Here is a 21,173-nt window from a genome sequence, read left to right on the forward strand (position 1 = left end):
AGATAATTTCTTTCTATTTTTTAGTAGAGACGAGGTCTCGCTCTTGCTCAGGCTGGTCTCGAAACTGCTTTAAGTGTGCATCAAAAGAGTTTTACTTTTCCAACAAACTCATGCTCTTTATTTGTAATACAGAACTTTGCTTGTTATTATTTGTATTTTCACTCTATGAAACAAGCTTTACTATACGCTGTAGGTAACCATATGTAAACTCCAGCCATTATGAGGACGGGAAGTGCACAAAATCTTGGTTCTCACCCGATTTTCTCACTCCTGGGTGCAACTGGCTACTGGAAATGTCACCCACTTTTGTGATATTAGCATTAGCCTATCAACGTCCGGGCAGGCTGGCTCTGGCTTTCAACTGTAACAGTAAGTGCATCGGGCTGATTCTTTAACACACACGGGGTATACCCGTGCCACTCTGAGAAATGGCAGAGACACCCACAGCCCCATCTCAGGGAGGCACGATTATATCCGAAAGGGGCTAAACACATCCTGCTAGGAGCCTCAAAAATCTTATGGTGGGTCAGAGACCCCGGAGGCCACCAGCTTCTACAAGAGCCAGGAAAGCAAAAGGCCTTTCCAAACGCCTCTGTCCTTGTAAAAGCCCTCGAAGGAAAGTTCTCAAAGCTGATATGTCTTCCAAGATTCTTTTATAAAGTCTTTGTTAGTTTCACTATAATAACGCACAGAAAAATAAGTTATCCCTGGTTCAAACTATGTAGAAAAATAAAACTATTAGAGCTATATAGAAATTATATGAAAAAGTATATAGAAAAACAAAATCTTTCAAATAGTAACAATACTTGGGTTAATTTCAAAGGACAGCACTTCATCTGAGCAGAAAAGATAAATTTCTGAGCATTCCTGTGTGGAGAACAAATGTATACACACACACATATACACATACAATGTGTACATATATACACATACATACACGTATACATATGTATACACACAGATTATATTATCATACATGTGCCCGCCATAACACCCATTACAATCAGTGCACTCAGCCTGTGTGTGTGTGTGTGTGTGCGTGTGTGTGCGTGTGTGTGTGTGTGTGTGTGTGTGTAATCAGGACTTGAACCAAAGATCATTTACAGAAATCGGAATCTGTTACCTCTGTTCCAATGAGAGCAGAGAACTCTGCCTTCAGGTTGCATAAGAATAGAAGGATAAGCTTGCTGCCGGCTTATCCTAAATATAGCTGCGATTTTGTTTTAATTAAGAGTAAAACTATGTCTTGGTCTCGTTAAGCCAATGATTACATCTGGAACATCAGAACAGCTATCTGAGTTACTAAGACCCAAAGCCCCTCTTTTCTGTTCAGTAGGAAAGAACACACGTGGAATCATGGATTACACAGAAAATGATCTCACTGTCTATTTCTCTTAGCTTTTCTAAACCAGACAAAAGTGGGGATTAGGTAGAAATTCTGTTCATGTGTATATAAACATGCAAAGTAGATACATAGTCCTGCATTTTGTCTGTGCCATAAAAATAATCTTTATACAATACTTTTCTGAGTTGCAACTTTAAAATGGGATCCTTTTAAAACAGTAGTATTAAATTATTTGCTTCTTCAAAAAAGAGCCACCCCAAATTACCAAAACCACACACGACAGCGCAGCAACCACAACAAGGAAAAAGAAGAAATTAAAAACGCACTCAGTGCAGCAGAATCGCTCCCCCGACTGTCTGCGGGGCGGGCGGCCTCCCCTCGGTCTGTGTTTACCCCTCAGAAGCCAGAGCTTCCTGAGACGCTGACACGATTCTCAAATATAATCCCGTCTCCTCTTTCCTCGCCACTGTTTGTGTATTTCCCCCCAGTCACCCACTGAACCAGTCACTGAGAGGTTAATGAAAAAACAACTTTATTCGCAGAGGCTGAGAGTCTGGGATAACAAAATATCCAGTGACAGCCCCTCCACATCTTCAGCTAATCACACTGGGCCTGGCTCTCAACGTGGGCTCTCACCAAAGTCCTTCAAACCGAGGATTCTCTGCAGCTCACCGAAGGCTTCCTCCTGGCCTGGGTGGAACCCCGTCGTGGAAACTTCTGGCATCAGCAGCCCATGGCTCCGCATGGCCGGACAAACGTCTTTTCAGAAAGTCAGCCCTGTGCCTCCCGATGACTGAGTTCTTGCGCCTGCCTGGGAAGTGCTTTCCCACACACCGGCCAGCAGGCCCTCTCCACATAACCTTTGTGATCGCTTTTACACAAGTCCTGGAAACTATTTTAAAAATTATTTTAAAGATCCCCCCCAGCCTATCTCCAAGAATTCATGATGTTTTGTGCCTTGCTCACTTCAGGTAAAATAAAAGTTACTGGGAGGTTCAGGAAACTGAGTTTCAGAGACCTCAAGGTAACCCAAACACAGCTACCCTAATAGGTTGGGTGCATTTCCCCTAAGTTCTGTAAAAGCCTCAATTTTCTTAACCAGGTCTTCGTTGCAGACCCTCGCGCAGACTTCTAGTTACCTCTTTAAGGTGTTTATTTAACCTCAGCCTCCAGGCCTGCCTGGAAGGGGCAGGGAGAGCAAGGCAGGCTTCAGGCCGCGGGTTCTGGAGGCCGGGAGAGCCTGAGAGACCCCACCATCAAGCCTCACGTCCTTTGGGGTCCAGAGGAGCCCCCTCCAGCAGACACCAGCAGATCCCCTCATTCTTCCCCTCCATGTGCCCATCTCCCTCTCCAGCTGCTTCCTGTTTGTAAGCCCCGTCTAACTTTGTAGAGGTTAAATGTAGCCCTTCCCAACCTGACTCTGGAAAACGTAGCAAAACCAAGCTTGACTCTCGAAAAGCCACGGTGTCAAACCTCTGACAGCGTCTGAGGCATATTCTGTCCCCCTCACACCCTTCCCCCTTGTCCTGTCCCTTGAAATCTTTAGACTCCTTAAAAACAAAAGCTACTGTTGGTTACATGGGCTGCAGAGCGCGTGTGTTGACTACTGAGCTAGCACAGTGCTATGCCGTAGAGTGCACTTTCTTAATAGAAGTTGTTAATACAGACGTTTGCAAAGGGCAATGTTTATCGTGAAAAAGAGTCAAGTATTTAGGCAAAGAATAATGCATGTTCGTTTTACTGTCTAGAAAGAAATCAAGAGGAAAACTCTCTATTTAAAGCAAGTGTTATTGCTCTTGGTGGTTTCTCAACTTCCACCTTAACATTGGTGTAAATCCTTACCAGGCCCGGAAAACCTGAAAAACAGAGGTGACCCCTGGCGCCCCGTAACTGGGCTTCAGGCACAAACCAGCTGTGAACACCCACCGCCCAGCCGGGCTCAAAGCCAAATCCTGGGCCACACAGCGACAGCAGGGCTGGGACAGTCAGGCGGGAGCTCCCAGGTCGAAAGGACCACACTGGAGTCTGTCTGTCCCGCTCGGGTTGTTTGCTGGGCCCCCCGGACCCGGGACTCACAGCACCTGTGGGAGGCGCGTGGGTTTGCTGGGCCCCCGGACCCGGGACTCACAGCACCTGTGGAGGGCGCGTGGGTTTGCTGGGCCCCCGGACCCGGGACTCACAGCACCTGTGGAGGGCGCGTGGGTTTGCTGGGCCCCCTGGACCCGGGACTCACAGCACCTGTGGGAGGCCCGTGAGTTTGCTGGGCCCGCGGTACCAGATGCTCAGCACCTGTGGAGGGCAGTGAGGATCACGCCATTAGACCGACCTAACGTCAAGGAATTCTCTTGCTCCCGCGGTAGCGGTAGGGGGTCTGTGATCCCCAAGTCCCCTCCGGACCGGGTTTTTTAAACCTCAGAAGCCGCTCCAGGTTGCTGGGGAGAGTCTGCTTGGGAGGAGGCAGGCCAGCACGCCCACCTGCGCGCAGAGAGAGGTTGGTAGCACTTCCCGGAACCCACACACCGACCCAGGTAAAGATCGTTTTAAAAGAACGTGACCGCTTCCCCCGCCATGGGAGCTGGGGCCGGTCGCTCAGAGGCGGCTCAGACCGGGCAGGGGAGAGAACTGCTGCCCCGCTGTTGGCTTTACTGGAAGTGGAGCACCGTGTCGGGGAGCTGCAGAGGGAAGTAGGAGAGGAACGGGATCCCGAGCTGGTAAAAGCCGCCCTGGACATGCGGGTCGAGCATCAGGGAAGCGTTGAAAGGCGGGCGGAGGCTGGAGGAGGCGGCCAGAAGTGAGGCGCCCAGACAGCTGCCTGGCCCCGGCTTGGCGGCCCCCGGGAGCTGGTCCCCTCCAGCCGGCTTCTGGCCTTGCCTTCCCGCCAGGATGCTGTCTATGCTGAAGCTCTTGGACTTGTCAGAGCTCTTCGGGGAGCCGCGGGAGGCGGGGCGCGGAGGGGACCCCGGGCCCTCCACCGTGCGCGCTGGCTGGCCGACCGGCCCTGCCGCTGCGCCCTGGACAGCGTCGCCTGCGTCCTCCGCTGGGGACGCAGGCCCGGGCCAGTGCAGGGGCGCGGGCAGAGACGGGCCCTCCGTGAGGGGCGAGGGGCGCGCCGGCGCTCCCTCGTGGCGGGGCATCGCGGGCCCCGAGCCCCCCGCCCCGCTCCCGGCCTCTGGCTGCGCGTCTGTGCCGCCGTCGTGCGTCGTCTCGGCGCGGGCCCGCTTGGCCTCCGGGGCCCCGGGGCCCGGCTTGGGCTTCCTCTTCCGGCGCCGGTAGTTGCCGTTCTCGAACATATCCAGGCAGCGAGGGTCCAGCGTCCAGTAGCTGCCCTTGCCGGGCCGCCCTTTCTCGCGGGGCACCTTGACGAAGCAGTCGTTGAGCGAGAGGTTGTGGCGGATGCTGTTCTGCCAGCCCTGCCGGTTGTCGTGGTAGAAGGGGAAGCGGTCCATGATGAACTGGTAGATGCCGTTGAGCGTGACCCTCTGCTCGGGCGCGTCCTGGATGGCCATGGCGATGAGCGCGATGTAGCTGTAGGGCGGCTTCTGCGGGGGCTCGGCCCGGCCCGGGGCGGCCAGAGCGGCCGCGGGGGTGAAGGCCAGAGGCAGCCCGGGTCTCTCGGGGCCGTACAGATAGAGCATGGGCGAGGCGGCCAGGGCAGGCAGCCGGGGACTGAAGAGGTGGCTCATGGCGAGTGGGCGCCGGCGCTGCGCTCCCCGCGACGCAGGCGACCAGGCGGCTTAGGGACTGCGCCCTGCCCCGCGAGGGCCCTCCTGGGGAGCCGGCGGTGCCTCTGCCTCCAGCTCCGCCGCTCTCCCCTGCCGCTCCGTGTTCTGTCCCTTCTTCATGGCTTTAAAAATGTTAAATAATTGTTGTAAGTTTGCTATTATATGTTGACTTAGCGCTGGAAAATAAATTGTCTATGATAAACAGTCGTTGTGTTCTCAGCCCACCCACATTAATTAAAATTTCATTGCTGAAAAACTCCAAGCTTTTCTCTCCACGTGTCTTTTTGATACCAGCCAATCGGTTTCAGGGCTATTCCTTCATTTGTTTATAGAATTAGTCTGTTGATAAGTCCGCCCACCCAAGTTGAATCAAGCTGTGTTTATTTGGAAAAATTTCCGGGCACCCAATATATAAACGCACTGATCTGATGTTTGAAATATCACGTCCACCCCTTGACGCTGTAAGCACACAGTCAGCGAGGCAGGATGTGGACCGCGGCGGCTCGGAGCAGGGTCTGCCTGGCCAGGAAGGAGCGGTGGAGATGGGGGTGGGTGCTCAGGGCTGACTTTTACCGCTGTCCTGGGGGAGCCCCGTAACCCCAGGGCCTCCCACAAAAGGTCTTTTCTTCTCCCAGGCTTAACAGGAAATGCAGAGATGGCACAGTCTAGTAAAGTGCTTTCTGAGGTCCTTGAAGCCTTTTAGATATGGGGAGCTGTGTCTACCTTAGAAGTTTGGGTATCTGTGGGGAAGGGGACGCAGCCCTGCCTGGAGAGACACTTGGTGGACCCTGCAGGCGGCCGGCACTCTCTAGGGACCCAGTACCCAAGGACCGTCCCTGCCCACAGGTCTCACTCGGGATCAGAGGAACAGAAGTGTGTCCCGGCATCCAGCCCCCCTGGCAGGGAAGGCGTTGGGCACTGGGGAGCTGGAGAGGGAGCAGCGTACCTGGTCCACAACTCCGTGGAGGCAGGTTTCAAACTAAACCCGTTTGGAGAGTTTGGGGGGAAACTAAGGTCTCTCTGGTGGGCTAAGGTTGCAAGCCAGAAACACCATAAAAGGGGAGCTTGGCAGCTGGCGGGAGAGCCCGTATTTGTGAATGCGGGTCTTTTGCTTTATATTCTGGGCTTTCCTGTTTATGTCAAGGGGGAGGTTATAACAACTTTACAAGTGCACGCAGCTGGCCCCTGATTACATTAAGCATTTGGGAAGCCGCTTGCCCTCCCCCAGCCCCCACCCTGGGGTGTAAGCACCCCCACCCCCGTCTCATTTTACATTGAGCCACGTCATGGTTTGAATCCAAAATCCTGGATGATGCGGATTCCCAAGGAGGCATCTCTCCCCCGACTCCAGGCGCTGGGGAAGGGGCGCAGGGCATGGAGCCTGACTACTTCCTGTTTATGACCGCCACTGAATATTTTTTAAAGAAAATAGAAAACACTTGTGATAACTGAATTAGCATTTCATTGAATAAGTCCTGCAGCCATACCAGAGAGAGAGAGAGAGAGAGAGAGAGAGAGAGGCGAGGACCACACGCAGGTGGGCATCGAAAGGGCCCACCAAGGGCCCCTGCCAGGGACCTCCTGGAAGCCTGTGAGAGACACTAAATGCCCACTAATTGGGGTGAGGGCGTGTCTGCCACCACCACTGTCACAGAGAGATGACACCAGGTTGGGGACTGGTTGCGAGTGCTCCGGTAGCCTCTGAACACGGAAAAGAGGGAAGCATCCTCCACCAAAGTGGGGACCCCAGAGTTTCTGCTTGGGGAACCCAGACTCATGGAATACACAGGCAGCAGGGGAGCGGATAACTTTTAAATACCAAAAAGGAAGTAGAGATGGGGGTCGAGAAACCGGTTTGGGTGCAGGTACTGCACCAGGGAGCGCAGGCCAGGCCCTGGGACACCTCCAGACCTCCCTCCTGCGCTGCCTTTCTGCCCAGGCCAAGCGTGCAGCCCAGCCTGGCGCGGCCCAGGTCCTGGGGGTGGCCCTCTAGCCGGGAGGGGGCGGGGCGTTGTCCTCTCTGGACCCCTCACCGTCGCACCCCTTTCAACTCTGGGGTGAGAAAAGAACCCCAATGCCCGTGCCTTTGTTATCCGCGGGTCCCACAGTCTCTGGGGTCACCCAACCTCTCCAGACCAGGGAGCCCCCAGCAATTTCAAATTTGGATCCAGTTTCCCGTTTCCAGCTTCCGCGCTTGCTCGAATAGATCCAGACCGAGAGAGAAAGCAGTGCCACCATGCAACCCTCTCCCCCACCTGCGCGCCCCACCGCCCCTCCCGGAGGTCCCCAGGCACCCGAAGTCCAGCACGCACATCCCTGCCTCTCCCGAAATGTGCGCTGTCCCGGCGCGTCCTCTAAACTCCAAGGCAAATCCAAGCTTGAATTCGTACAATAATAAACAGCGCCCAATTTGGTCATGGGCCGGACGCGGGCGGAGACACGCGCGGCTGGTGGGCGGGACACAGACAGTGAAGAGAAAAAAAAATACCCCAGTTCTAGTCGCGGTTTGGAGGCACACACCCAGGCTGTGCGTTTGCAGAATTTCGCAAAATCTCCGGGAGGTTTCAGCTGTAGAACTTCAGTGTCGCGCCGGGCCCGGAGATAAATTCTGGGCTCCCAGGTGAAGAGTCTGTAACTCGAGCCCCGGAGGGGCCGAGGTTGGAAGGAACCCGCGCCGGGGCGCATTTCCATGTTTCCGGGGAGCGCAGGCACAAGCCCCCTGGCGCCCGGGAGCGGATGCGCCCTCGTGCGGAGGCTCTGGAGGCTCCGTGGGCTGAGGACGCAGTGGAGGCCTGGTAGGGGCGGCCAAGCCTGGGACACAGCTGGGCGGAGTGGGTGTCCCAGAGAGCCAGATGGGGACACTGACAGTTCCCTGCAGGTTCATAAGCCTTCAGATCCCAGAAAATCGCGTCATCTCCCAAGTCAGTTGGTGAGAACCCATCTCCCAGCCCGCAGGGAAGACCTGAGACCTCTGGCCTGCCCGGATGCTCCAGGCGACAGCAGTGTTTCCAACTCAGGGGCTCCGCAGAGGCTGGGCTCAGCTGGGATGACGGCACACAGCCCCTTTCCCAGTCCTGGGGCAAAGGCATGTGCGCTCCTGGGGAGGCGGGTGGGAGCCCAGGCAGGGGAGGAAACCAGGGCTGAGAGGGAGAGACTAGAGCTCCTCCCAGGCCTGCCCTGGCATCCACCCTCCCCTGCCCCTCAGGAAAATAAAAACAGACACCCATGTTAATGACATCTGTGTCACCTTTCCAGATATCTGCATCATTTTTCCAAGCGTAAAGAGAGTTAACAAATTTTATATGTGTGTGTGTATAAATATGTATGCATATGATTCCACCGTTCGTGCAATGTGTTTGAGAAGAGCAGGGTGGCAGGGCACAGGACTTAGCTCAGTCACCTTACTGACAACCTGAAAACATCAGCAACGGAGATGAGAACGATAATATTGGTAACTAAAATGTATTGATTCATTCCACCCTCACGGCAACCCTAAGACATAGAAACTGTTGTCATTCCCATTTTGCAGACAAGGAAACCAAAACCCGGTACATTAACTTGCTGCAGGTCTCCCATGAGGAATTTTTTCCAAAGATAGGAAAACAATGGTGTTACAACAGCTGCTGAACCCTCAGGGCCCTGTGGGAGTTCTCGTTCATCCTCACAGTATCTATGAAAGGCATGGGTGTCACCCATTTTACAGATGACAAAACCGAGGCTGGGCACAGAACACCCCAAGACCACAAAGGTAGCAAGTGGCAGAACAGGGATCAGAACCCACATGGTTGTGTCCAGGAGAGAGTGTCTGGAGCGGCAACAGCAGAGAGGCCCTCCAGAGAGGACAGGTGTGTGGCACCTGGAGCTGGAAACCCCGGAGTCCTCACTTACATCCCACCAAAACCCCTTTCTTCCCCCCAACCCCCTGTGAAAAGGTGGAAGATTTCCAGAGCTGGGGAGCAGGGTCCTCTCCTGCTTTTCTTGGAGGGAAGTGAGCCTGAGCTCCCAGACGTGAAGGGAACGGCCGCCTGGCCCGGCCAGCTAAGTGGGGCCCGGAGAGCAGGGCGGGATTTTCCAAATGGCCTCTGTATGGCTCACCTTGTTCTCAGAAATGATGGAGAGGCTCTGAACAGGGGCAGCTGGGCACACGCACTGCCCTGCCCAAAGCATGGCCCATGTACCAGTTAATTGAGATCAAAGGATCCTTTCTCTTCTCCAGGCAAGTCCTAAGAGCTGACAATGAGCAGTGAGCGCTTCCTACGGACAGGGTGCCACGGAAGCACTTTGCCAACCTGTGTTAGGTTCACGAATCCTCACGATAACCCTATTCAATGATCCTGTCGTTTTTTCCAGTTGAGAAACCAGCCCAGAGAGCTTAAGGTAACCTGGCTGCAGCCACGTGAACCCTCAGTGGGCCTGTCCAGGATCGAGTCCACCTCAGAGACCTCACCGGGGAGGCCGCCTGCAAAACCACAGGACGCAGAGTGAGACCTTCGGCCAGAGGCTGCTGGGAGCGCGAAGGCCAGTGCCCTGGGCAGAGCCCACAGGGTGGAAGCCCGGGTGGGCACAGACTGAGACGCCGGAGCACCAAGCTGCACCCCAGGACCCAGGTGAGGGGGAAGGCTCCAGCCCCATCCCCTAAAGCACCCTGGGTTGCCAGCACCCTGGCCAACCACACCCCTTCCCTCCATTTAAGCTCTTCACACACGGCCCCAGGATTAAGTCCCCATAAGCCTGACACTTGGAAAAATCTAGCACTCTGGGCTGGGCACAGTGGCTCAAGGCTGTGGTCCCAGCTACTCCAGAGGCTGAGGTGGGAGGATCGCTTGAGCCCAGGAGTTGGAGGTTGCAGTGAGCTATGATCATGCCACTGCACTCCAGCCTGGGCCTGGGCGACAGACCCTGTCTCAAAACAAAAACAAAAACAACACTAGCAGTCCGCTTTCACTGTAATGCGGGAATGTTGAACAAGTAAAGCACAGGTTAAAGGTAAGTGGCCTCTTCCCAGGCCCGGTGGCTGTCCCTGACCACGGCTGCCAGCCTTCCAAACTCCCCTGAAATGTTCCGCCCCCTTCCCTACGTGCCTATGTCAAAAAGCAAACATTTCAAACGCCTTGTGGAGCTGAGGCCATGCAAGAAGGAGGAGGCAGGGAATGCTTCTCAACGTTTGGGAAAGCATTTCAAGTATGTGGCGCAAGGAGGCACTCAGTCACCCTCAGTCACCAGGAGGCAGAGGGGAGGGCCCGCTGGGCGCTCTGACCAGCCTGTCCCGCTCACCTGGAACAGAGGCACTGGGCGCCAGAGCGCCGGCCATTCCTAGCCCAGCAGGACCTAAAGCATAAAACCTCAGGTCTCTAACTGACCCTCCTTTGCCGGCACCGTGAGAGTCAGACACGAATGCACAGTCCTGGGCCCACGCACGCACACATGCCATGCGGAGGTGCCAGCCACAGGCTCAGACCCCAGCGCCTTCCCAAGGAACTTGGTTGTGCCCATTTATCACTGGGTGTGTTTTCTCACTGTCTCTCTCTCCACCCAGCTCAGGTTCTCATTAACAATCAGGCTCCATCAGCCAACCTTGCCTAACACCCGCTTTTCTGGATTTGGGGGTGGCATAAGGAGCGAGGAGGCAATCCCAAACCAGCAGGGTCGCTTCCAGGGGCAAACTGGGAGCTCTGCTCTCTGCGCTTTGAGCGCAGCTCCCAGCCTCCCCCGGCACTGACAGCGACCCCCAGGCAGCCCTGGGGCGAAGGGAGGAGATGGACCCCGGGAGATTTATGAGCCAAGTGCCCATGTTCCCAGGACCCTTTATTTTCTTCTCCCCCTAACTTCTGACCTGGGTGCTCGGCCGCAGGGCAGGGCGGTGGCATAGGGCCGGGCCCATTGCAGGAGCCCTGCCTGTGCCCAGAAAGAAAGTGCAGGCGACCCTCGTCACCTGGTCATCTCACAGGTAGAAGGACTGAGGCCGGGGAGTCCCTGGTGGTTTGTGCCCGCAGCGAGACATGGTCTCCTCATTCCTAGCCCAGTGCTTAAGCAAGTCCTGGATGCAAGTCACAGCAAGACTTGAATCTGCAGGGACAGGCCACCTGATCCAGGGCAGTGAGGACCGCCTGGCCACAGACCCAAGCCCATTCTCAGAGAGGTCTGGGCATGGCGGGTCACCAGCAGGCCCTCTTCCTGAAAGCTGTGAGCCTTTGAGGCTTAGCCTTTGAGTCTCACGCGAAGCCCGATTCCAGGGGGCTGCTCCAGCTGCAGCCTCTCTGGGGCTGGGGATGTGAGGGGCACTCAGAGGCCGTGGGGTCTCCCCATATGGCCCTTATCTGTCAAAACTGGACTCTAGTGAGAGTCATAGTCCACCCAGCCAAAGCCAGCTGGGGACACAGGGTTAACTCTATGGGACACAGTCTCTGTCACGATGTTCCAGTTACTTTCATTTTATTTGCAAGGTCTGTGATCTGCCCATCCGTAGCTTCTTACTGGGTCAGGAAGGAACATGGCTGTCGGACAGTCTCCTGCAAACTGCTTTTCTGTGGACACAGAGAGCCGCCACAGCCCCAAGTCCCAGCAGCCTGTGGCGAACGCTCCAGCCCTTCCATCCCCAAACTCCTTTCCCCGTTTCCTGAAAGGCCCAGGGCTTCCCTAGGCCCAAATGGCGAAGGAGGGGGCAGCAGAGAAGTAGATCGAGGACCGCCAGGCCCCTGCTCGCTCGGGCATGCTTTTTGCGTGCTGGGCAGCGGACGCGAAGGGTGGCTGACAAGACACACAACTGTCCCTCGGGCCATTTAGCTCTGTGCCGCTCACAGCGTCATGCTATGTGATCTTCCCACTCTGCTGGGGGAGCAACAGATGCCGTTAAGCCCCTAGGCCCAAGGCCCACACCGGCTGCAGCTGCCGAAGGCCATGGTGAGCAGAGCTCTGAGCCAGCCCACAGCACACGGCCAGGCTCCCGGCACTGACCCACACCTACCCCAGGCCCCGCGGCCTCGGACTGAGGGTGTCCCAAAGCACCCAGGCCTGACACACCCCAGGAGGCTGGCTCTCTACCACCTGGATAAATCCCCAAATACAACTCCCCAGTTGTTCACATTCCCAGGGGACTAGAAGGACCCACGCCCAGTCCCCACCCCACCCTGTGGCCTTCACAAGGGGTAGGAGGAACCTTCTGGAGCTACCCATCCCCACACTGCAGGGACTTCTTTAAGAAGCCTTTCCAAAGCCCAAAAGCCCAGCATGGTCTCCTTAGCAGTCCGAGAAGGGTCCCCCACCCTCACCATCGCACCTCTCTCCTCCTCTAGGTCCAATGTGTGTCTCTGGCCTCGTCACTAATTGGGCGTCAAGGGTTCTAAATCTTAAGGTGAAGGCAGCTTTCAGGGACACCTCTTTGAAACATCTGGGGAAGGAGAAAGCCAGCTTGCCTGGGGGCCAGAGTACGCTACTCTCTTCCTGGGGCAAGTAGCACAAAGGGCGCAGAAGCAAAATGAAACCAGAGGAGAGCAGAAGGGGGCAAGGAGCTCAGGCCTCTTCGAGAGGGTCCCCCCCCCCCCACCCACCTCCTTAGTTTCCTCCTCCTGCTGCTCAACAACCAAAGCTGCCTGGCCTGGGCCCCGCTGAGAGTCAAGCACCCAGGCACCCTGGCTCCCACACGTTGTGAAAAGGAATAAAACACGGCCTTTACATCTTAACTATGTGCCACCTCTAGGACCACAGCTTGAAAGAATCTGCGTTGCACATATGGGGAAAATTATTATGCCTCAAATTTCCCCTAATTCTATTTCAACACAGCATAGAGATAAAACACCGCGCTTAAAACACCACCACCCAGGTTACCTTCGGTGATACTGCATTAAGCAAAATCACCTTTGGCAAAATCGTCATCTCCTGAAATGTTTTCACAAAGAACTTCACCCTTGGCAAAACACAGCTCACCTGCTGGGGTGGGAATTGGTGGCGCTCTGGTCCCAAAATTCACACGGAGAGGCCAGCAGGGGAATTGTAGGTTTCAGCCAGTGAAACAGATCACAAAGCCTTTTCCCCAGCCACATAGCCACGTTGCTACTAAAAATTTAAAAGACGAGAGATATTAAAATTGAAACTATCTCTAGGACGTAACATCTTGGAAAAGTTAATACATTTAGGACTATGGGAGCATTGTAAATTATTTTTGAAGGGTAAATGACGTTTTAAATTTTTTTCACTGCAATGAGGGCAAAGATTTAGAAATTGAATTGAGAAGTAAAGCAGACTGAAACTGCCCTCTGATCTGGCCACCAAAAGGGATAAACATTAGATGCTGGAGAATCAATCACCCTCAGACCTTCACTGGCCCAGTTCAAATTTTCTGGAAAACCATTGAAGTGGGCAAGGAAGCCCGCATTTTAGGAAATCGAGGGGAAACAGCACTCACCCTGGGTCGTGGTTCGCAAATGGGAACCCTTTATCCTTCCTTCCTTCTCTCCTAATTTGGGGACAGCTGGACGCTGAGATGGAGTGGCCCTGTTTGTTTTACAACTGGCCTGTTTTCCTGCATTTAACAAAATGCATTACAACAAGCTCACCGCTCACCACCCTCCAGGCGGCTGGGTCCAACCAGGCTGGTTTCTCGAATTGCCTCCAGGAAAAAAAAAAAAATCCCAGAGTGGGATTTTTTAATTAATCAGAAAGTGTTTTCTGTCACTAAACAAGACAATGGGTGACCGCTCCCATTTTCCTGTGATCATCTTTATGTATCTACATGAATACCCACCTGGAGTAACAAAAATAATCAGAACAGGTAGGTTTGCAAACACACCTTGTTTTTAAAACCTGCAAGAACACAAACACTGTCCGAACTTTGGGCAGAAAAACAACATGGGTTTATTTTAAGGTAAGTACAACAATTAAGACCACATAAGACAAACACAGATGAAGTTAAAATTTTTGGTGTTTTTTTTTTTTAAAGGAATACTCAAGGTGGAATCTACTGTACAAAACCATCGCACTTTATCAATAAAAAGTATCAGATACTTCTTTCTCCACCAACAAAAAGAAAATAAATTATTTTCTTGTTTTGTAAAAGATCTACAACTGGGAAAAGAATTATAGCTCATCATTGTACAGGAAACAAAACCCACATAGGTTTCTTGAATTCAGTTTGGCAGTTAGAAATGGTTGGGCAAGATGAAAAATTATCCAGTGAACTCAACTTTAAATATTATATTAATGGCTCTTAACATCAACAACAAAAAAAAAAATAGCCTGATTACAAATCCACACATTTGTACAACACGGTTAGAGAAATTTAAAATTACACACAGCACATACGTTATCTATAGAGACCCCCATACACCTGTGGAGGTCTCTACAGAAAGTCATTAGTGGGTCGCTACGGGATTTGGTCCATAACTTAATTTTTGAAACCCCAAGTGGAGCCGAGCACAGCCATGCTGGTAGGGGAGGGGGATTTTAAAATCGATATTCATTGCGTTGGGCTGCGTCCCTTTAGAGGGGCTTCCTGGGATCCCAGAAACGGGGCGGCGAATGGAGTTACCTGCACGCTTTGCAGACCGCCGAGGGCTGGCGCGCCCGGGCTCTCCGCTGCCGGGTCTGAGCAAAAGTCGGTGGGCATGTTTTGTTTCTTTTTCGGTCTCTGCAGCCTTAACTGTCTGAGAGGGTCGGTCTGGGGAGCGAGGCGGAGAGGGCCGGGGCGGGCGCCCGGGGCAGGTCAGTATTTGGTGCAGTCGTAGGAGTAGGGGCCTGCGTGGCGGTAGAGCGACGGCGTGGACCTGTAGGGCAGCTGACAGCTCGCATTGCCGCTCACCTGGGACTCCCCGAGCGTCGAGTTCTCAATTCCCAGCCGGTGGGAGTTGAACATCTCCCGGACGTTGGGGAAAGTTTGCTGCTGGGCCGCGAACGTGTGGCCAGGGAGATGGTTCAGGTCCCCGCTGTGGTTGAGATACCAGGAGGCCGCCTGCGCAGCGGCGGCCGCGGGCTGCGGGGCCGGCTGTGGCTGGGGAGCCGGCGCGGGCGGCGGCGCCTGCGGGTGGTGGTGGCCGTGGTGCTGGTGGTGGTGGCCCGCGGCGGCGAGCGCGCCCTCCTGGCCGGCGGCGAGGTTGAGGGCGCTCAGGGGCGACGTGGGGCCGCTCGGGTGGTCCGAGAGGGCCTCGTCCAGGGCGGGCGGGACGCACATGTGCGCCGGCCGCTCGGCCCCGGTGTACAGGCTCATGGCGCGCATGCTGCACTGGTAGCCCCCGGCGGCCCCGGCCTCCAGGCCCTGCGCGCACGGCTGGCCGTAGGCGGCGGGCGGCGCGGTGGCGTAGGGCAGCGCCAGCGGCTGCACCACCAGGCCCGCGCGCCCGGCCGCCGGGCTCAGCTCGCCGCCCGGCGGCGACGTTCGCAGAGTCATGATGTTCTCCACGCTGAAGCCGGGCAGCCCGTTGGGCGCGGCGGCGTGGTGCTCGGGCAGCGAGCCGTCGGGGGACGCGGCGGGCGTGGAGGCCGCGCTGCGCGGGCTGCCCTGCAGCGCACTCTCCGGGCTCAGCGTCTCCACCTTGGTGATGACCGGCAGCGCCGGCGACGCCGCCTCGCTCTTGATGACCACTTTCTTCTCGGCCTCCTTGGGGGCGTCCGCCAGCTGGGGGCCGGCCGGGGCGCCCTTGGACGCCGCGGGGGGCGGCTCCTTGAGGTGGGCCCGCTCCTCCTTCTCCTTGGGCACGTCCTTCTTTTTGAAGCGCCGCCGGCGCCGCAGGAAGCTGCCGTTCTCGAACATGTTGTAGGAGTCCGGGTCCAGCGTCCAGTAGCTGCCTTTGCCGGGTTTCTTGTCGTCGCGGGGCACCTTGACGAAGCACTCGTTGAGCGAGAGGTTGTGGCGGATGCTGTTCTGCCAGCCCTGCTTGTTCTCCCGGTAAAAGGGGAAGCGGTCCATGATGAACTGGTAGATGCCGTTCAGGGTGATCTTCTTCTCGGGCGCGTTCTGGATGGCCATGGTGATGAGCGCGATGTAGCTGTAGGGCGGCTTCACCAGGTCCTTGGGCGCCGCAGGCTGGTGGTGGTGGTAGGGCGCGTAGGAGCGGCCCATGCCCGCGCCGTACTGCTCCGGGTGACCCGAGTAGACGCCCATGGGGCTGGCCATGCCTCCGTAGCTGCCCGCCGCCCGGTAGTAATTCTGCTCGCTCAAGTACGGCACCACTCCCAGGGCGTTGGGGTCGGACACCGAGTAGCGCGCCTGCATGCTGCGTCTGCGACGGCTCTCCGCCGCCTGCGCGCAAGGGCTGCGGCCGGGGAGCGAGGAAGGCCCGGGAGTGAGAGCGACAGCGACAGCGAGCAGAGGAGAGAGGAAGGGACCAGCTCAGGCGGCCCGGGCTCCGGGAAGCTCGGGGCGAGGTGGAGGACGCGCCGGCGGTCGGGCTGAGAAGGGGCGCTCGCTTTCAGCGGACCGGGCGGATCAGCATCCTGGAGGGCGCGCCGGGGAGGCGAGCGCGGCGCCGGCCCCTGCCCGCTGCTCGCGCTCAGGACCCGGCGGGTGGCAGCCGGGCCGGGCGGCCGGGACCGAGCGGAGGCGCCGCGGGCCCAGTGGACCGAGGCCGGACCCCAGTTCCGCGCGAGGACGCGGGAAGGCGGCTCTCCAAGCCCCCCGGCAAATCGGCAGCGCCGAGGGTCGACGAGCCGGGGTCCAGAGTGGCTGCGCTGCCGAGCCCGGAAAAAGAGGCCAAGTCCCTTTTAGGGATTGGGAAAAGTTTCAAAAGTCCTCTTGCTGAAAGCGAGTTTTTACTTTCCTCGGGCCACGCCCCCTCCCGGAACTGCGGACCAATCGCCCGGCAGCTCTGGGGAGTTGGCACCAATCAGGGCGAGGAGCGCCGGAATCCGTCGGCTCTAAGACCCAGGCGCGCAGCACCGGGCTTTTCTGCAGCTCAGCCTCAAGTTGAAAAGACTTAAAAAAAAAAAAAAAAAGAGTTGGAGCTTATTAAGATTTATTTTATTATCACATTTTGCTTAATGGGCCCACATATTCAGAACAAAAAAATAGCGACGTTTCTTTGCAAAAAAAAAAATTGTTTTGAAACATAAAATAGAATTGATGAACGTAGTCAAGTGTCTCCCCCAAAGACCTTGCTGGTAGCAGAGATCCTGGGACACCTTCATTAATGAGTGATGAAGCGAATAATTAGGTTTCCTAATTATCGGGGCCCAGGAGTAATGCATTCAAAGCAGATGTGCTGGGTTGGACCGGCCAGGGCCTGGCCTGGTGGTGGTCTCATTTAATCAAATGACCGTCGCCAGCGAGTTCCAGGTTCAGAGGCGTCGAGAACAACCGATAGAAGTTTTAGAGGTAAACGATAGAAACTGAACTCCCCTCGCCCGCGCCCGAGGAGTCAGGCCCTCGTCTATAGGGGAAGGGCCGAGCGCAAAGGTAGCGAAGTCCTGAGAATTTAAACCTCTAAATTCGCCTCGAATTCGGTCAATCATCCTCGTCACCAAGAGCAGTTTGGTGGAGTTTGGGGAACAGTGTTCAATAACCCTGCTCATTTCCCCCTTCTCTTTCCCGCGTAGACACTCCTTTTCCCAAATAGAAATTCCCCTTGACACGCTGACTCCCGCGCTGCCCACAGAACCCAACAAAGCAGCGACCCACCGGGCCCAGGCAGAGCCCGAGCTCCTCAGCCGGGCGAGAAGAAACCCGAGCCTGCTTTCCGCGGGGGCTTTGGCGGAAGCCGCGCGTAATTCGCGGGGCGCACGGCGGGCTTGGAGCGGGGCGGCTTCTCGGGCCGGCGCCCGCGCTAGCGCCGACCCCGGGGCACAGTCCCCACCTCCCGCTCCTGCCAAAGCCGCCTCGGGATTCTCCAAGTTGAGTTCCTGTATTTTAGCCTTTTTTGTTTTGTTGGATTTTGGTAAGGGGAGTTGGAGCCGGGGCTCCGTGGGGGGACCGGGTACGCGATTGCAAACGGTTAAAGACCCCTCCGGGATTATATTAACTGAGAGACTGGCCTGGAGCGACTTGGAGGTCCTCGCCCTTCAAAGCTTTCTCCTTCCCACGAGGAATCCCGGACGGTTTGTTTATTTGTGGACTGATTATTTATTCCTTCAACACCTCCAATAATCAGACCCGCTTCTACCCACTTCCCCTGAAGCGGTGGGACACCCCTCTACGCTGGCCAGAATTTTGGAAGTTGTTCATCCGGTTAGGTAGGGAAGGGGACTTCAGATAAAACGCCGTTTATATTTCAGGTTTCCTTCTCCCTTCTCAGCTCTCCCATCGGTGTTTAGCAGATTCCCAGCAAAAGGGTGTCAGAGACTCCACCCCGCACTCTTAGCTTTGAGGAGGTGAGAAGTCGCCGTGACATCTCATTTATTTCCAATAAAAGAACAAAAGAAAATATTTATGTGCATTATCTTTGTCTCCTGATGAATTCAAAATCAAAGGGAAAGCACAAAAACGGTTTCCTAGTACCTTGAATATTCTCCTTCTGAAACACTATATTTTTAATGAATTTTCAGAGCACTTTCTCTAACTTGATCCTCCTCCCCCTACTAGTTTTTGAAACAGAGTAAAATGAAGCCGCCCAGTTCTCAACTCACAGGTAAATGGCTTGAGCTGTCTCCCCAACCCTAAACTCCCACTATGACTTTATTATTTTTAATACCTCTAGTATTTTCACATCCATTAAAAAAAAATAAGAACTCTAGCAGAAAAGTGCCTCTCTCCCAGAGTGCATGACAGGCACACTGAGTTCTCGCAATTTTACTGGAAATGCGGGCTATTGATCAAGAAACACTCCTCGGTCTGTGGGCTTCCAGGAGAAATATTATTTACACTGCTTTTTGCAAGGGGTGTGTGTGCACTTAAGTGGCTTTGTCACAGCACAGGGCAAAACCTAAAATAGCTAAAAACTATGAAAAATAAATGAGAAAATGTCAGTTTCTGCCTGCGTTTGTATTCACAAGGGTGTGCAGGTTTAAACCAATGTCATCTGAAAGAACTAAATTGAGCATCAAGTATATTAACCAATCCCCCCCCCCAAAAAAAATAGTTAGAGGCGAGAGGGAAGAAATCCTTATTATAGTCAAGACAGAAAAGGTGAGAGACGTTTTCCTTTGCCGCTGGAATTGGGTTTCTTCTCCGCTCAGGACTCCGGGGGAGATGTCTGCTCAGGGTATTAAAACGCCGCCGTCCGCAGACCTGAACTGTGCAAAAACCCTGTTTCCGAGCTTCTCTGTGATCTGCCAGGTATCCTGGACGGGGCTGCAGTTTTCCTGCTGATGTCCCCCCTTTCTGGCCTTGTCAGGGGGCTGCAAGCGGAGTCGGGCCCCAGACGGCCCCCGCGTTACTGGGGTGACAAGTGATGCTGAAGGCAGGGGACACCCCAGTCGCCGTCCAGCCCCACGTCGCGGTCCCGGGCGCGGCCCCACCTGCACGCAGCTCGGCGGACTCCGCGGGCGTTGGCGCCATCTTGTGGCCAATCTGGGAACTGCGGCCAAGGCCTGGCCCGGCTCGGCCCGGCTGCAGGGCAGCTGCTGACACCCCATGGACGCGCCTCTGTACTGCACGGCGGGAGCTGAGCCTTCCGAATCCGGAGCAGCTTTGCCCTAGGTCCAGAACAGGGTCTGCTGGGAGACAAAAATGCCTTTGAAATTGCTCTGGGAGCAAGAAATTTTCTCTAAGGAAATTTGCTGAGGTTTGCAGCAAATAACATCTGCACCTCCTAGGTGGCTAGAAGTCTGGATTTTTTTTTTTTTTTTTTTTTTTTTTTTTTGCAGAGTTGTTGAACAAATTGCCTTGTCCCTGTCTTCTGGCTGCAACTGTCTTTCTGCCCCAGGTGTGGTGTGAGTTTCGGGGAGTTCATGAGAGAGACGTTTGCACTGGACCCGGGTTCGAGTGATGCCTTAGCAAGGAGGAGGCTTTAGCTGGGTCTGCAGCCCTTCTGCTTTTGAGGCACGACAGAGAACTCACCCAAAGAGGGGACAGGTGAAAGGCATTTTTTTTTCGTCTCTATTTTCAATTCATTCTTCCCAGCATCCTTCAGACATTTTTTTTCTGGGCTCACAAGGGGACTTCGGTGTTTGGGGAGGGGCCCAGATGCCAGAGCAGTACGAGGCTTCCCAGGCCACTGGAGAACTGACGAGCCCTGGGATTACACAAAGTCAATGCCGCTTCTTAAGCATCTCTTGAGATCCAGCTTCTAGAAATTATCTTTTTTGGGACGAGACATGTGTCCCTGATGAAAGCTGTCCAAGCTCATTCTACTGAGTGTGACTTTTCCAAGGTGGCACCATTCACAGATGGCAGAGCCAGGGAGGAGAGAAAGCTGGGTGTGTGAGGGCTGTTCTTGGTTAAAAGAGGTGAGAGCAACACAACAACTAAATGTGACACCTGCTCCTACATGGAAGAAATTTTAAAAACTAATAAAGGATAAGTTTGAGGCTATTTGGGGAATTGGAATCTGGGGTGTGTATTAGATGATAATCGCACATTGAGGGGAAGATTCTTGAGTGTTATAATTCTGTGTGGTCAAGTAAGAACACGTCCTTGTTTTTAGAAGGTATGTTTCAAAACGTTTAGGGCTAATATTCAACATCTCTGCAACCTTTAAAAGATTCAGCCAAAATTGGCGGGGGGAAAAAGGAGAGGAGAGTGTGAGGTGGTGCAAATGTAACGAAATGAGAACAGTTATTAGACTTATGGTACGTGGGTGTCGATTGTACTGTTCTTGCCATTTTTTTGTAAGTTTGAAATTTTTCAAAATAAAAAAATGGGAGAGAAATACTATTGTTACTCTGAAAATTTTAAAAGGGATGTGACACAAAGCAAAGGTCTTTCCATGGAAGGAACTGCACAATATTTAGTGAGGGCCCAACTTGTCCCAGTATCCCCCTCTTCTCTTCTGGAAGTTTCTGAAAAACAACCATCAACAGCTATGGAGTTTATCACAATAACATGTGGTTCCAAAAATAAAGGTGATTCTCTAAGGAGTTTATGTGTCTTATGATTTGGACATTGCCACAATTACCACCACCGAAGATGCAAGAGATTCAATAGAGCACCAAAACATAATATTAAAGATATACATATGTTGCTCTATGAGGAGAGTTGGTTACATGCTTCTTTATGCCGCTGGTTTCACGCACGTCCTAAATCG

General features: G+C 54.4%; 2 protein-coding genes across 2 annotated transcripts; both read right to left on the minus strand.

Annotated features, from left to right (window-relative positions):
- Positions 1 to 3,987: 3,987 nt before the first annotated feature.
- Positions 3,988 to 5,028, minus strand: FOXL1 (forkhead box L1). Its single transcript, XM_069456582.1, has one exon. It carries the CDS (start codon positions 5,026 to 5,028, stop codon positions 3,988 to 3,990), a length of 1,041 nt encoding a protein of 346 aa, XP_069312683.1.
- An 8,865-nt stretch (positions 5,029 to 13,893) lies between these two features.
- On the minus strand, positions 13,894 to 16,779 carry FOXC2 (forkhead box C2). The gene has a single exon (XM_069456522.1). It carries the CDS (start codon positions 16,268 to 16,270, stop codon positions 14,765 to 14,767), a length of 1,506 nt encoding a protein of 501 aa, XP_069312623.1. The 5' UTR covers positions 16,271 to 16,779; the 3' UTR covers positions 13,894 to 14,764.
- Between the last annotated feature and the right edge of the window lie 4,394 nt (positions 16,780 to 21,173).

This window comes from Eulemur rufifrons, chromosome 23 (assembly GCF_041146395.1).
Source record: "Eulemur rufifrons isolate Redbay chromosome 23, OSU_ERuf_1, whole genome shotgun sequence".
Taxonomy (NCBI): domain Eukaryota; kingdom Metazoa; phylum Chordata; class Mammalia; order Primates; family Lemuridae; genus Eulemur; species Eulemur rufifrons.

Coding starts and splice junctions, on each gene's coding strand:
- FOXC2 (XM_069456522.1), bottom strand. CDS start 16,270: ATGCAGGCGCGCTACTCGGTGTCCGACCCCAACGCCCTGGGAGTGGTG.
- FOXL1 (XM_069456582.1), bottom strand. CDS start 5,028: ATGAGCCACCTCTTCAGTCCCCGGCTGCCTGCCCTGGCCGCCTCGCCC.